Below are 15,846 nucleotides of genomic sequence, written 5' to 3' on the forward strand. Positions count from 1 at the left end.
TATATATTTTTTAAAATCCCAAATTAAAAAAAAAATAAAAAAAATCCTGAAGGGAACTCGTCTCTTCAAGAGACGAGTTCCCATGAAAAAAAAATTAAAATTTTTTTTAAAAAAAATCCCAAATTAAAAAAAAAAAAAAAAAATCCTCAAGGGAACTCGTCTCTTAAAAAGACGAGTTTCCATGAAAAAAAATAATATTTTTTTTAAAAAAATCTCAAATTAAAAAAAAAAAAAAATCCTCAAAGGAACTCGTCTCTTCATGAGAAAAAAATCCCAAATTATAAAATAAATAAAAAATTTGGGAAATCGTCTCTTTCAAAGAGGAAGAGACGATTTTCCATAAAAAAAAATTAATTTTTTTTTTAAAAGTCCCAAATTATATAAATAAAAAAAAATTGGGAAATCATCTCTTCTTGAGGATTTTTTTTTTTTATATTTATAATTTGGGATTTTTTTTAAAAAAAAATATTATTTTTTAAAAAAAATATATTATTTTTTTAATGGGAAATCGTCTTCAATAGACGACTGAAAGATTTTTTTTTTTATTATTTATTTAATTTGAGACTTTTTAAAAAAAAATATTAATTTTTTTTCATGGGAACTCGTCTCTTGAAGACACGAGTTCCTTTGAGGATTTTTTTTTTTAATTTGGGATTTTTTTAAAAAAAAATATATTATTTTTTTTCATGGGAACTCGTCTCTTCAAGAGACGATTGAAGAGACAGTTCCCTTTTGAATTTTTATTTATTTTTTAAATGGAAATAAAATCGTTTTTTGAAAAGATGATTTTGGTTAAAAAAAAACTAGGTGGCAAAAATTACCATATATTTGTAATAACTTTTTCTACTACAATAATTTAAGAATAATTTTTTTAAATTAATAAAAGTCCCGTAAAGGAAATGATGAAGAACCATTGTGCTAGCCACACACATTGCAGAAAAGACAAAAACCACAGGAGCCATAAATGAAGAACCACCATGGAGAAAGCCGTTTAACATCTCTGTCTCTCTCTGTTAAACATCCAAGACAGACACTCAGATCTCATGTCTGCAATCTTCTATCATCAAATTGTGTTTCACAATTACAAGCACAAATCAACAAAAAGCAAGAAAATTTGAGATGAAAAAGAAGATGCTCTTGAACAAGGGAAAACATTTATAACATCACATACACTATAGCTGAAACATTACTGTAAGATTCAACCATCTCTACATCAAAACTAATACAAGATAGAATAATCTGACATGTCCCTTCAAACCAGGTGAAGGGAAACAAAACCAAACAAAATGACAATAGTAAATAAGATAGAGACTGGGGATTTTGAAGACAAAGGCATAGGCGGTGAAGCCGAGTAGTTGTTGTAAGGCACATAAGTGTAAGGTGAGGGAGGAGAGGGCTGAGGATATTGGCAGCACCCAGCAGATGTTGGTGGGCAATTGCCTGTAGCAGCAGGCGGTGGAGGAGCTCCAGATGATGGGTACCCTGGTGGTGGTGGTGGAGATTGAGGATGGCATGGATATGGGCAAATAGAACAGTTCTGACAATCACTTGGTGTAGAGACTCCATCACCATAAACTCCATCTTTCCGTGCACAGTAGGTTCTAGAGACCAACAACCAAAGCACTAGCAGAAACATCAGCTTTGCAGAAGACATCTTGCTTCTGACTACCTGAAACACCAACTAGGAAACAGAGATGGAGAACTACATGGAGATGGGTGTAACAGCATCCCCACTACTTTATACTAATTTTTTCAGCATTTTTCTTCTGAATTCAAGCTTCACTGCCACGCTGAAGTGTGACACATACCAAGGCATGTGGCAATTCGAGAAGAGAGAAGAAGGTTGACTTATTTGCATGGATCCCACACAAAGACAAAACAAGAAGCTGGTTGTGTATTTCAGTGGGAGAAGGTGGCAACAAAAGGTTCTACATCAGCATTCATCCTAACCAGGCACCATGTTCTGCCTACACATTGTTAAGTCAGCAGATTGTGTGAGCATTTGGTTCAGAACTCCCCTATGGATCGTGAGAATTGAGGAATAGGACATGGATAAACAGAAAATATGCATTCTTTATTGACCCTTCTTTTATTTGTATCAAGTAAAACATACATATAGGTAACACATTACGTGTTTGGTTTTACTAAAAAGGCTCCCACTGAGACAGATTTATCGAGCATACAAGGCTAGCAGGTATGCAATCTTATTTGGTCACACTGCAACAGATTTATTGAGTATACAACGGTAGCAAGTATACTTTCTAGGCCTGATTACCAGAAGACAGTGATTGCTCCAAATCCTCACTGTTGAAGTACAAGGTGATAGTTTCACCCGAGTTTGAAGTGGAAGAAAGTGGAGAAAACCCAGTGTATTTCATATCATTCTTTGCTAAGCATATGTTGGCAATGCTATCAAAGAGAAGAATTTTCTTGACAAAAGGTTGAGCTGAATATTCATCAATTGGCATCCACTGAAGAGGAAAAAACAAAAACACAGAAAAAAAACAATCATGTTATGATTGAGTCAGATTCTTGAAAATCTCTCAGGATGGTAACATGTTCTTGCCATTCCAGACAGGGCATGAAAGCAGGGCTCTGTACCAAATGCCAGTGAAAAGTAGGAATTCATTCTTTTCATGATTTTAATTGGGCTCTCATCTGACTAGGAAGACTATTTTCCCCCAGAAAGAAAATGAAAATAGGAAATTAGGAATCATTTATGGGGAATTTAAAGCCAGTCAGAGCCATCAATGTATAAATTACAGCTAGAGCTCTCAGGCCAAAACCTTATCCAAAATGAAAGATGCCACCCTGCAAACATGGTCTAAGGGAAATACTGGACATGAGTCAATTGGTCTTGGTTTGATTTTCCAGTACAAGATCCCCAGTGAACTCATCAAACACTGGGGCCTGATGCTAGGTCCTGTCATTCCTATGACTCGAACTGAAATCTGTGTTGTTTTACATAAAATACGTGTCTACCAGTTGGGTTCGCCAATAGATAAAACAATCTTCATAATCTGTTCTTGTCAACTAGCAATTACCTGGGCTGCCTCAATTTCTTCATCTTGCTTCTGAATCTCTGAGGAGAGTGGTCGCAACATACAAACGAAAAACAAATCCGACTTGGTAAAGAATGCCTTATGGCTTTGCCTGTATTTAAACAAATGAGCATTTGAGAAAATTTTAGGATGCAGGAATGTGAGAGGAAGAGCCAAATAATATTTAGAACTAGGACAATAATCACTCTGCAAACTTTTATAACATGAATTTCATGAAACAAACTTCTACAGATTCCTAGTAGACAAGTTGAGATGAAGCAAACGTCTTACATGAATGATAAAACTTCCACAAATTCAGTCTTAATCTGAAGAAAAATAAACCAATGATTTACATCTGAAAGAATGATTAAAAACATGACAGAATGTACAGTTCTTACTTATGTGAGTGTGCAATCTGCAGATTTATCACTTACCCCAGTCTCTTCCTCAACTTCTCTAATTGCTGCTGTACAGATATCCTCGCCCTAATGATAGAAAAATTCAATTCACAGTGAAGAAGATAACCTATGAATCTTTCAATTCAAGAAATTTGTTGAAAACCAAACTTCTGAGGTACATACCTCATTGACAACCCCAGTAGGGAGCTTCCACACACCTGTACCCTTGAATATGCCACTATTTTCCTGAACGACGAGAACCTACCAAATGATATAAATTTCAAATTAGAATTCAGAACTACTAACCCACCATAACAAGGTCACTCAAATTAAGAACATAATCAGAAATGTCAGCACATGAATTTCATTTGTTATCAGATGTAAAAAAGCAGGAAAAACTTCCTTAAGAACCAGCGCATCCCTCTTATGTAAAGAATGGCCAAAAGCCAGAAATGATTAGTGAAAACTGAAGAAGGAATACCTCTCTTTTACTATTAACAACAAAGGCACCAATGCCCACTCGATGTGAGGCGTTTGCAGGAAGAGTATGAGCAGTCTTGGGAATCCAATGTACAAGCATCAAGTAGTCTGGTTGAGCATGATGGTACCAAAAGCCTTCCTGCAAAATTTAGCAGAATAGAATTTCGAAAATGAATCAAACTACATTATAAAAAGATACTACCATCATGATAGAGATGAAATAACTAGCATAAATATCATACTACATTTATACTAATCAGTTCATCAGGAACCGCCATATGTTACAAACATGCATATACCTTAACTGCAGCTTCAATAAGATTTGCATGTTCAATAGGCAGTTTAATCCACACACCCTTTGTCCCCTGAAAAAATATATATGTTGCAGATTAGTACATGCTCAGAGGTATAAGCTGTCTCCAAATAACAAAACCTGTCTGTACATCTATTCAATACCTTCTTTTTATATCCTTTACTCTAAGAGTTGTCATGTATAAGGAAAACCCGTCTCTGTAATGTTATCCTACTGAATACTAGGACAGTGTGGAATTCTTTGGTTTTGGGTATATACAATTAGTAACTTCCACAAAAGGACTACAATATATGTTAATTAAGCCATACAGATGAATCCATTTCAATGGAAAGACGAATTGAGTACAAGTAAGCACCTTTTGCCTCCATTGCAATATTGAAGCTCTAAGCAAATCGCCAAAGACATTAGAATCCATAGAATTCTTTATTTCTACGTGAACTCCTCCATAGTCATCATCAGTAGTAGTGAGTAACTCAATTTGTTGGACACTATTTTCAGGCACCATTTGCTCATCAACCAACATCGAACTAGTTGAACGCAGCCTGATTCTGGTTAAGTATGGAATCACAGCTCTAGCCTTGAAACATGAAATGAACACAGAGTTTATCCTTTGTGTTATAGAAAAATGATAATAGGATAACTATGTAAAAAAAAACACCCTTCCCCTCTTGGGAATTGTCCAAAATGCCTACAAATTCTATCAACTTCCTCCTAATTCTCTCCGCCACCAAACAAGACTTTATCAAGAAGAGACCGAGTAATATCTTTCCACCTAGTTTTTAGCTTGATAAAGTACCATGAAAACCAAACAGCATCCATACAGACAAATGGAGGGACATAAATGTCAAGGCCCAAATGTGCCCAAAAGCGCCCAAAAGCCTATATTAATCCAATGGTGCTAAAGCCCTACCACCTAGCATCATAGCAGCGTAGTCAATTAAATGAATTAAAAATCCTAACAATCTTGTAATGACCCTCTCCCAACATGTGTGGATATTGTCTGTGGACCCAATGGGCTCTAATGTTTTTAAAATGTGTTTACATGATTAGAGGAACTCATATATATAGTGTCAAGAACTTTTTCCTCTATATGATGTGGGATATCACACATCCCACCTCACATCCAACCTTTTTTGAGTTTACACATTCATTTAATACACCATCTCACTAATATCCTTCTTTGAGTTTACCAATTGGTTTAATATAATAAATAAATGCAATGAAGCCCAAACTTATGACATTCAGTTACCAATTGACCCAAAAGCTTATTTATTAAATAATGAACCAACAATATATGTAAAAATGCGGTACTGATACAACTCAAGTAAAATTGACCAAAGCAGTTCAATTTCAATAATTATAAAGTTTAGTTCTATTTGAGAATTAAAAAAACTGATCTAATTTATTCAATTTACACTTCCTTATCCTCTAATTATAAAATCTAAACCAAACCCACATTCTAGTCTTACATTGTTGTGTATGCGAAAGTTCTAGTACCACTTGTTGGGCAAACAAAGCTTTGATACCATTTGTTGGGTCCACGGAAGCTCCATGAATGCAAATATATTAATGCAGGAGCACAAAAAATAAAGCTAACCACACACAAAGCTATACAAGGTTTTAACATGGTTCAGCCAACCATACCTACCTCCATAGATGAGAGACAACATTTTAATTAGGTCCTGAAACATCTCACGTTTTTCTACTTTTTGTATTTCCACCCTAAATTTGCTACATAGGTGTCTCTCATTTCCTCACATCTACACCTTGAACCGCGAGCCTTCTTGCTCCAACCAATGTCTCTAGTTATTTCTTACATCTCTATCCATCATGTATAATTTTTACAAGCTCGTATCTCTCTCATAACCTTTTTTTTTTTTTTCCTAATAATTTAGAATATGTATAGAGATATTCCTAGTCCCAAACGTAAATTTCCTGTGATTTGTTATTGTCAAATTAAGCATATTTGGTACTTCTAAGCAAATGGATCTTAAATAACTTTTAACAATCCGTTGGAATGAAGGCCAAAATTAACTTGCATTCCAACCATCATTTAAAAAGCTCACTTCCATTTTGATTCAAGCATAAACAGGATATACAAGTTTATTAAAGTTCGAATCAAAACTTTTTACACCCAGGTACTAGCAGAAAATAAAGAGAGCATTAGGGAAAATGAAGGATGAGAGAATACCTTTGGAGCAGGAGACAGTAGTGTTTGTCTTATGAGCTGGTGGGTGTGAAATGGTAGAAGAAGGTATACAGCTTTTAATTGCAGAGAAGTAAGGGCAGAGGCTTCTGCTTCCAAAACGGTGCTTGTGATTCCCAGCCAATCTTATGATCATCCTCTTACCATCATCCCTCGTATCCTTATATACATACTTGCCTTCGCGTGTGGTCCTGGGTTCAAATCTTCATATCCCGACTGGTCGCTTCCCTAAAACTGCGAGGGAAAGCCGGAAAGGACAAAGAACATGAATCTTAGACGACGAGGAAGACCAACTATATACATAAAATGAATCTTAGCCATCGAGGAAGCCCAACTATTTGTATATATATGGTACCGAAAAGTACCATACCCAACTTTTGTAGGCTAACAGGATAAAAACACATGGTATGTAAGATAAATAAAAAATAAAAAATAAAATAAAAAACCAAAACCAATTCTTCATGTTACCAATCTTACCAACCGGTTGCCAGAATTAATCCATGCAGCTCAGATTGTTAACATCTATTACAATGACCAATTATAAAATCATGTTTAATGTAATTATTTATTTATTTTGGTAATATAAAGTGATAAACCCAAGACGTAAAGATAAAAATTAAATTTAAAATAAAGTAAAGAATTTTTAAAAATAATTTGGTGATATAATTTATAAATTATTAAGGAAAATGTAAATTTAATTTATTTTAACTACAAATTATACGTTGAAAAAATTGGATGAATATTTAAAGTATGAAAAGCAATATAATTGATTTATGAAGTGAAAAAAAGGGAAAAATATAAATAAAATTTTAAATATATATATATTTAAAATTAAATTAGTCGTGTACTAATTATTAATTGAGAAATATATGTATAAATTATTTCTTAGCATTTACATTGAATTACACAAAAAAAAATGTTGAAATATTAAAAATACAGAAAATGTGTAATTAGTAACAATATGGAAATTCAAATCCCTCACTAATTTTTTTTTTAGTAAATTTCAATTTTAAATTTTTATGGGATCCATTTAAGTATTTTTTAAGTTTAATTTTTTCAGGCATCATTTCATCACCCCTTAAGTCTTTAAGTGTAATGAACTTGTCTAAATAATATTTAAACTATAGGAAGTCTCAAATAATTTTTAAAGCATTAAAGAAGTGGAGAATGGGAAGGATATAAAGAATGTGAGGATTCCTCACATTCTTCGTACCCTTTTTAATTTTTAAGTATTTTTTAAATTTGATTTTTTCAGGTATCATTTAAGTATCCTTAAGTGTAATAAACTCATTTAAAAGAGAGTACGAAGAATATAAGTATTTCTCACATTTTTTGTACATTTTTTAATTTTTAAATATTTTTAAAGTTTGATTTTTCCGAACATCAACACCCCTTAAAGCGGATAACATAGGTACCCTAAGAAGATTCAGACATGCACGGATCAACTGAAAAACACACATATGTGGAGATGAGTATGGAGAAGGGAGGAAAAGTCGGGAAAAAGGGAGGAGAACAGTTACCCAGCTCGGGTGTGGATGATGAGTATGGAAAAGAGAGTAAATTAGGGGGAAATACAGGAAAATGAGGAGACAACAAGATGATGAGGTACTTAGTTTCAACTTTCAACCGAGATTTTTTTTTTTTTTTTTTTTTTTTTTTTTTCAACTTTTCATTTGGATGGCTGAGATGAAATTTTTTTCATCCAACAACTGCAACAAAACGGAGTCAACCTTCGGAGGCATTGTAGAATTTTCCATATATATATATAATGGAATTCACCTAACTTCATACCTGCAAATATGAAGAATTTTCTAGGGAAAGAACGTTGAAAAGGCATTGCCGCGAAACTGAAGAACACGAAAACTCCAGAAAAAAATCATTGTTTGAATGACGGAAACTATTGAAGAGAAAGGCAAGAGGAATGTGAAAGAATTTCCGTTTTATTTTTTTATTGATTTACTCCTTCAAAGAAATTTTTAAATTTTTTTGAACTTTAAAAAAAATTAATAGTTAGTGATGGGTTTATGTATTTTTTTTCTTTTTTTAAGTGTGGATGAAAGTACAAGAAATAAGTGTGAAAAATTGTTTAAAGACTTTTTTTTTTTTTTTTTTTTTTGACTTCAAAAGTTTTTTAGAATCAAATATTAATTTTCTGTTTGTGAAGTGAACAAGAAAAAATCCTAAACAATTTTCTAAAATAGTTATTCATGTTTCGCAAGATGAAAGTTTATTTTACAAATTTAAAATGTTTTTAACATATTAATTATATATTTTTTAATAATTTTTAAAAATAACTTTTATTTATAATATTTTATTTTTAATCATTTTTTATATTTTTAAAGATAACATTCAAAAAACAATTAAAAATATTATTAAAACACTTTATTTTTTATTTTTAAAAATAGAAAATGTTTTATACTTTTTGGTTATTAAACATATTTTTCCACCTTTTTTTATAACATAAAATTATTTTTGATAAACTTGTCCTAAATTTTTTTTATTTTTTATTTTCCAATTAATACGAAATTTGAGGGAGTTTGATTATGTGAAAAAAAAGGAAGTTCCAGTTGGGTGGGTCTTTAGTGAGATCTTGAAAAGAAATCAAACAAATTTCAGTCTTGTTCAATTTCAAGGCTTTTAGATTTGAACAATGGATCCTGAGAATTGACAAATAGAACATCTAGTAAAACATACATATACAAGTAACTTGGTTCTACTAAAAAACCTCACACTACAGCAAATTTATTGAGCATACTAGGCTAGCAAGTATGCTATCTTATTTGGTCACACTACAACAGGTATATTGAGCATACAAGGCAAGCAAGTATGCTTTCTAGGCCTGACTTATAGAAGACAGGGGCTGCTTTAGATCCTGATTGTTGAAGTACAAGATGTTGTGTTTACCAGAGCTTGAAGTGGCAGAAAATGGAGACAACCCAGTGTACTTCACATCTATCTTCGCTAAGCATATGTTGGCAACGCTATCGAATTGTGGATTTTTCTTCACAAAAGGTTGAGCTGCATATTCCTCAACTGGCATCCACTGAACAGGAAAAAAAAAAACACAGAATCATGTTATGATTTTGAGTCAGATTCTTGAAAATCTGTCAGGATGGTAAGATGGGTGTAAGCCATTCTTCTTGCCCTGCCAAACAGGGCATGAAAGCAGGAGGCTGAGACAGGACTTATATAGTTATATCCTCTGCTACCAAATGCATGTGAAAACCAGGAATTCATTCTTTTCATGAGTTTACTTTGGTTCCTATCTGACTAGGAAGACTATTTGCCCCAGAAAGTAAATGAAAACAGGAAATTAGGAATTGTTTGCTGGGAATTTAGAGCCGGTCATAGGCCAAAACCTTATCCAAATGATTGATTAAGATACCACCCTCTGCACTATCTTTAGCTGCAAAGTATACTTGCAATTTACCTAAAGCAAAATAATCTTCATTATCTATTCTTGTCAACTAGCAATTACCTGGGCTGCCTCAATTTCTTCATATTGCTTCTGAATCTCAGAGGATAGTGGTTGCAGCATGCAAACAAAAAACAAATCCGACTTGGTAAAGAATGACCTATGGCTTTGCCTGTATTTAAACAAATGAGCATTCAAGAAAATTTCAGGATGCAGGAATGTGTACACTCAGCTGCTACAAATTTATATAACATGAATTTCCTGTAAGAAACTTCTACTGATTCCTAGTAGACTAGTTGATATGAAGGAAACCTCTTACCTGAATGCTAAAATTTCCACAAATTCTGTCTTAATCTGAAGAAAAATAAACCAATGATTTCCATCTAAAAAGATGAATAAAAAACTGAAAGAATGTACAATTCTTACTTATGTGAGTGTGCAATCTGCAGATTTATCACTTACCCCAGTCTCTTCCTCGACTTCTCTAATAGCAGCTGTACAGATATCCTCACCCTAATGATAGAAAAATTCAATTCACAGTGAGGAAGATAACATAATAATCTTTCAATTCAAGCAATTTGTTGAACACTGAGTTACATACCTCATTGACAACCCCAGTAGGAAACTTCCACACACCTGTATCCTTGAATCCGCCACTATTTTCCTGAACAACGAGAACCTACCAAATGATACAAATTTCAAATCAGAAATCAGAACCACTAAGCCATCATAACAAGATCACTCAAATTAATAACATAATCAGAAATGTCACCACATGAATTTCATTTGGCATCAGATGTATAAAAGCAGGAAAAACGTCTTTACGAACCAGCCTGTCCTCTTATGTAAAGATTGACAAAAGCCAGAAATGATTAGCGAAAACTGAAGAAGGAATACCTCTCTTTTACTATTGATGACAAAGGCACCAATGCCCACTCGATGTGAAGCATTTGCAGGCAGAGTATGAGCAGTTTTGGGAATCCAATATACAAGCATCAAGTAGTCTGGTTCAGCATGATGGTACCGAAAGCCTTCCTGCAAAACATAGCAGAAAAGAATTATGAAAATGAATCAAATTGCATTATAAAAAGATGCTACTATCATGATAGAGATGGAATAACTAGCATAAATGTCATAATTCATTTATAATTATCAATTCATCAGGAACCGCCATATGTTACAAACATGTGTTTACCTTAACTGCAGCTTCAATAAGATTTGCATGTTCAATAGGCAGTTTAATCCACACACCCTTCTTCCCCTGAAAATATATATTTTATAGATTAGTATATGCTCAGATGTATAAGCTATCTCCAAATATAAAAACCTGTCTGGACATCTATTCAATTCCTTCTTTTTATATCCTCTACTCTAAGAATTGTTATGTACAAGGAAAACCTGTTTCTGCAATGTTATCCTATTGAAGACTAGGGCGATGGTGTGGAATACCTTGGATTTGGATATATACAATTAGTAACTTTCACAAAGATGCTACAATATATGTTAATTAAACCATGTTGATGAACCCATTTCAATGGGAAGACAAATTGAGTACAAGTAGGCACCTTTTGCCTCCATTGTGATATTGAAGCTCTAAGCAAATCACCAAAGACATTAGAATCCATAGGATTCTTTATTTCTACACGAACTCCTCCATAGGCATCATCGGTAGAAGTGAGTAACTGAATTTGCTGGACACTATTTTCATCAACCAACACTGAACTAGTTGAACCCACCATGATTCTGGTTAAGGATGGAATCACAGCTCTAGGCTTGACACCTGAAATGAACACACAGTTTATCCTTTGTGTTACAGAAAAATGACAATAGGATAACTATGCAAAAAATTAAAAAAAAATAAAAATTCTAACATGAATTTCAACCCAAAAAAAAAAAGAAAAAAATAAAAACAAAAAGGAAACATCCTTCCCCTCTTGGGAATAGTCCAAAATGCCTACAAATTCTATCAACTTCCTCCTAGTTCTCTGTCACCAGACAAGACTTTATCAAGAAGAGACCAAGTAATATCTTCCCACCCAGTTTCTTGCTTGATAAAGTAGCATGAAATCCAAACAGCATCCATATTAAACCAATGGTGCTAAAACCCTAACACCTAGCATCACAACTGCCTTGTCAAATAAATGAATTAAAAACCCCTAACAATCCTACAATGACCCCCGACCAACCCGTGTAGCTATTGTCTGCTCTAGATCCAATGGACCCTCATGTTTTTAAAATTTATCTACATGATTAGAAGACCTCATATATATCTATACAATGTCAGGAACTTTTTCCTCCATCGGATGTGAGATATGACACATCCCACCTCACATCCAATCTTTTTTTGAGTTTACACATTCATTTGATACATCATCTCACAAACATCCTTCTTTGGTTTTACCAATTGGTTTAACGTAATAAATAAATACAATAAAACCCAAACTTATGACATTTAGTTATCAATTGACCCAAAAGCTCATTTATTAAATAATGAAACAACAATGCATATAAAAAAGAGGTACCAATACAACTCAACTAATATTGACTATATCAGTTCAATTTTCAATAATTATAAAGCTCGGTTCTATTTGAGAACTATAAAAATCAACCTAATTGATTCGGCTTTCACTTCCTTCATCTCCTAATGAATAAAAATTGAATCGAACTAACATTCTAGTCTAATATTGTCGTGTATGCAAAAGCCCTCTAATACCACTTGTTAGGTCAATAAAAGCTCTGATACCATTTGTTGGGTTAATGAAAGCGCCACAGATGCAAACGTATTAATGAAAAAACATACAAAATAAAGCTAATTACAAACAAAGATAACAAGGTTTTAACGTGATTTGTTTGCCTACCTCTACATATGAAACATAACTTCTACTATACAATAGAGAATATTATGGACAGAAATAGATATAATTATTGAGTCTGAAATATCTCACATTTCTAACACCTAGCATCACAACTGCCTTGTCAAATAAATGAATTAAAAACCCCTAACAATCCTACAATGACCCCCAACCAACCCGTGTAGTTATTGTCCGCTCTAGATCCAATGGACCCTCATGTTTTTAAAATTTATCTACATGATTAGAATACCTCATATATATCTATATAATGTCAGGAACTTTTTCCTCCATCCGATGTGAGATATGACACATCCCACCTCACATCCAATCTTTTTTTGAGTTTACACATTCATTTGATACATCATCTCACAAACATCCTTCTATGGTTTTACCAATTGGTTTAACGTAATAAATAAATACAATAAAACCTAAACTTATGACATTTAGTTATCAATTGACCCAAAACCTTATTTATTAAATAATGAACCAACAATGCATATAAAAAAGAGGTACCAATACAACTCAACTAATATTGAGTATATCAGTTCAATTTTCAATAATTATAAAGCTCAGTTCTATTTGAGAACTATAAAAATCAACCTAATTGATTCAGTTTTCACTTCCTTTATCTCCTAATGAATAAAAACTGAATCAAACTAACATTCTAGTCTAATATTATTATGTATGCAAAAGCCCTCTAATACCACTTGTTGGGTCAATAAAAGCTTTGATACCATTTGTTGGGTTAATAGAAGCGTCACATATGCAAATATATTAATGAAAAAACATACAAAATAAAGCTAATTACGTACAAAGGTTAACAAGGTTTTAACCTGATTCGTTTGCCTACCTCTACATATGAAACATAATATTCTACTATACAATAGAGAATATTATGGACAGAAACAGATATAATTATTCAGTCTGAAACATCTCACATTTCTACACTATTTATATCTCCACCCTGAACCATAAGTCTTTTACTCCATTAAGTGTCTCCCACTCTTTCTTCCATCTACACCCTAAAATTATGAACCTTATTGCTCCATTGGGTGTCAGCTCACTCTTCCTCACATCTCTATCAATCACCTATAGTCTTCACCTATAGAGATATTTCTATTCATTTTCATGATTTAATCTAATCCCACACCTGTGAATTTAGAAAATATTTTATTAAATACTCCTTTTACACCCAGGTACTTACATAGAGCTTATAGGGTTTGGTCAAGTTCGAATCAAATCTTTTTACACCCAGGCACTCACAGAAAATAAAGATAGCATGAGGGAAAATGAAGGATGAGGAAATACCTTTGGAGGGGGAGAGAGTGGTATTTGTCTTATGAGCTGTTGGGTGTGAAATAGTAGAAGAAGGAATACATCTTTTAGTTGCAGAGAGGTAAGCGTAGAGGCTTCTGCTTGCAAAACGGTGCATGTGCTTTCCAACCAACCAATCTTATGATTCATGCCCTTAACATCATCCTCATATCGTTATACATACTTGCCTTAGCGTGTTGTCCAGGGTTTCAAAACCTTCAGATCCGGGCTTCCCTAAAACTAAGAGGAAAAGGAAGAGGAAATTGAATCTTACCCGTCGGGGAACAAACCAATTATTTATATATATGGGAGGACGAGTATTTGCAACTTTCATGGACTTCATCCAACTTCATACCTCTAAGTTGAAGAATTTTCTTGCGAAAAAACGTGGAGAAGACCTTGCCGAGCAGCCCAAGGCGGCGAAAACTACAGGAAAAAAATCGTTGTTTAAAGGATGGAAGCTCCTTGCCCTTTTTATTTTTTTTATTGATTTATTACCCCAATAAAGATATTTTCAAATTTTTTGTATTTAAAAAAAATTAAAAACAGTTTTTTTTTTCTCTATTTTTTTTAATTAGAGATTTTTTTTTTCAAAAATTTTAAAAATCAAATATAAAGTTTTTATTATTATTATTATTATTTTTATTTTCCCAAAACAACACAGGACGGTTGACGGCGTGAAGGAGGGAACTCAGGGAAGTTGAAGTTGGGTGGGTCAGAGTCTTTAGTGAGATATTGGAAAGAGTACCTTGAAAATCAAGACTTTGACTTGTTCAATTTCCTAGTTTTTTACTTTTTAGCTTTGAACAACCTTAGCGTTTTTCCATGAATTTAATCATAATGTTCTGATGTTGACTGTGACTTTTACCTGACACGGCGACCCATTCTTTGCCGGGGAAATCAGGTAAAGACTCTATAGGACAGTTTGACAGGGGCCAAAAAAAATAATAATAAATTAAAATTAAAAAAAAAAAATTTGACCAAAGATTATAAGAAAAGCAAAAGATAGGTAAATTTGGTGTGAAAATTAATTGGTTCTAAAATAAATATAAAAATATGTGTTTTTAGCTACTTGTTATTTTTATATTGAACCGGTTCGGTTTTTTTATACTTACCTCGAATTTTGAAAAAACAAATTCATATTTTTATATTGAGTTTGTAGTTCATTTTTTATACTAAATCCAACTTTTTAAAAGATAATTTCTATATGTTTTTTTTTTTTTTCAAATTGTTGTATATGTGCAAAAAGTAAAAAAAAAATTATTATTATTAAAAATAGCCTTCACTTATTTTCATGAATAAGTTTTTAAAACTCAAATATAAAAAATAGTTTTCTAGCCTTATTCTCTATGTATGTATTATGTTAAAGACAAAAAGTGGATGTAACAACCCAAAAATTAATTCTAAATGTAAAATAGTGAATTATAAATTAATTAATAAGTGAAAGAGTTCTTTTATAATTAATAATTTTAGGTATAGATTAGATTTTCTATTGTCTTCTTTATTCAAAAAACTCTAATAACCAAAAATCAAATAATTGAAGAATATAGGGTTGAAGGTTTGGAGGTTCAAAATTTAAAGTTTAGATAAGATTTTAATCTTAAATTAATATATTATATTGGTTAGTTAATTCTAAACACACTAGATATACTTTAGAAAAATTTAATATAGACTAGTGTTAGTTTATTTTAATTTTTTTTAAGATCAAAATATTGAAAACTTAATATTATGGGTTGATTTGTTGTTATAAATTAGAAAATTTAAAGTTTTTAGATAAAAAAAAAGAGAAAGATGAATCGTGACTTTTATACGCTGAAAGTATGTTAT

At 32.5% G+C, this 15,846-nt stretch overlaps 3 protein-coding genes across 4 annotated transcripts; all 3 read right to left on the minus strand.

The window, feature by feature from the left end:
• Nucleotides 1-1,137: 1,137 nt before the first annotated feature.
• LOC109123568 (nudix hydrolase 2-like) lies at nucleotides 1,138-6,679 on the minus strand. 2 transcript variants are annotated; one of them, XM_019223765.1, is made up of 9 exons: nucleotides 6,424-6,679; nucleotides 4,588-4,809; nucleotides 4,219-4,284; nucleotides 3,921-4,058; nucleotides 3,623-3,700; nucleotides 3,476-3,526; nucleotides 3,333-3,367; nucleotides 3,045-3,153; nucleotides 1,138-2,471 (listed from the first exon to the last, which is right to left on the minus strand). In XM_019223765.1, exons 2-9 carry the CDS (start codon nucleotides 4,753-4,755, stop codon nucleotides 2,262-2,264), a joined length of 855 nt encoding a protein of 284 aa, XP_019079310.1. In that variant the 5' UTR covers nucleotides 4,756-4,809; nucleotides 6,424-6,679; the 3' UTR covers nucleotides 1,138-2,261. The 2 variants fall into 2 exon arrangements, with proteins under 2 accessions (XP_019079310.1, XP_019079311.1); XM_019223766.1 differs by lacking the exon at nucleotides 4,219-4,284.
• On the minus strand, nucleotides 1,253-1,654 carry LOC104880934 (vegetative cell wall protein gp1). Its single transcript, XM_010659218.1, has one exon. The coding sequence runs from the start codon at nucleotides 1,652-1,654 to the stop codon at nucleotides 1,253-1,255; it is 402 nt and encodes a 133-aa protein (XP_010657520.1).
• Nucleotides 6,680-9,039: 2,360 nt separating the features above from the next.
• On the minus strand, nucleotides 9,040-14,499 carry LOC100257937 (nudix hydrolase 2). The gene is made up of 10 exons (XM_010659180.3): nucleotides 14,375-14,499; nucleotides 14,014-14,259; nucleotides 11,419-11,633; nucleotides 11,049-11,114; nucleotides 10,751-10,888; nucleotides 10,455-10,532; nucleotides 10,316-10,366; nucleotides 10,173-10,207; nucleotides 9,917-10,025; nucleotides 9,040-9,481 (listed from the first exon to the last, which is right to left on the minus strand). The coding sequence occupies exons 2-10, from the start codon at nucleotides 14,135-14,137 to the stop codon at nucleotides 9,272-9,274; spliced, it is 1,026 nt and encodes a 341-aa protein (XP_010657482.1). The 5' UTR covers nucleotides 14,138-14,259; nucleotides 14,375-14,499; the 3' UTR covers nucleotides 9,040-9,271.
• Between the last annotated feature and the right edge of the window lie 1,347 nt (nucleotides 14,500-15,846).

The sequence above is a fragment of the Vitis vinifera genome, chromosome 12 (genome assembly GCF_030704535.1).
Source record: "Vitis vinifera cultivar Pinot Noir 40024 chromosome 12, ASM3070453v1".
NCBI lineage: Eukaryota > Viridiplantae > Streptophyta > Magnoliopsida > Vitales > Vitaceae > Vitis > Vitis vinifera.

Coding starts and splice junctions, on each gene's coding strand:
- LOC104880934 (XM_010659218.1), bottom strand. CDS start 1,654: ATGTCTTCTGCAAAGCTGATGTTTCTGCTAGTGCTTTGGTTGTTGGTC.
- LOC109123568 (XM_019223765.1), bottom strand. CDS start 4,755: ATGTTGGTTGATGAGCAAATGGTGCCTGAAAATAGTGTCCAACAAATT. Junction 4,059..4,218: donor TTATTGAAGCTGCAGTTAAG/GTATATGCATGT, acceptor TAAATTTTGCAG/GAAGGCTTTTGGTACCATCA. Junction 3,527..3,622: donor CTACTGGGGTTGTCAATGAG/GTATGTACCTCA, acceptor TTCTATCATTAG/GGCGAGGATATCTGTACAGC.
- LOC100257937 (XM_010659180.3), bottom strand. CDS start 14,137: ATGCACCGTTTTGCAAGCAGAAGCCTCTACGCTTACCTCTCTGCAACT. Junction 11,115..11,418: donor TATCACAATGGAGGCAAAAG/GTGCCTACTTGT, acceptor ATATATTTTCAG/GGGAAGAAGGGTGTGTGGAT. Junction 10,889..11,048: donor TTATTGAAGCTGCAGTTAAG/GTAAACACATGT, acceptor TATGTTTTGCAG/GAAGGCTTTCGGTACCATCA.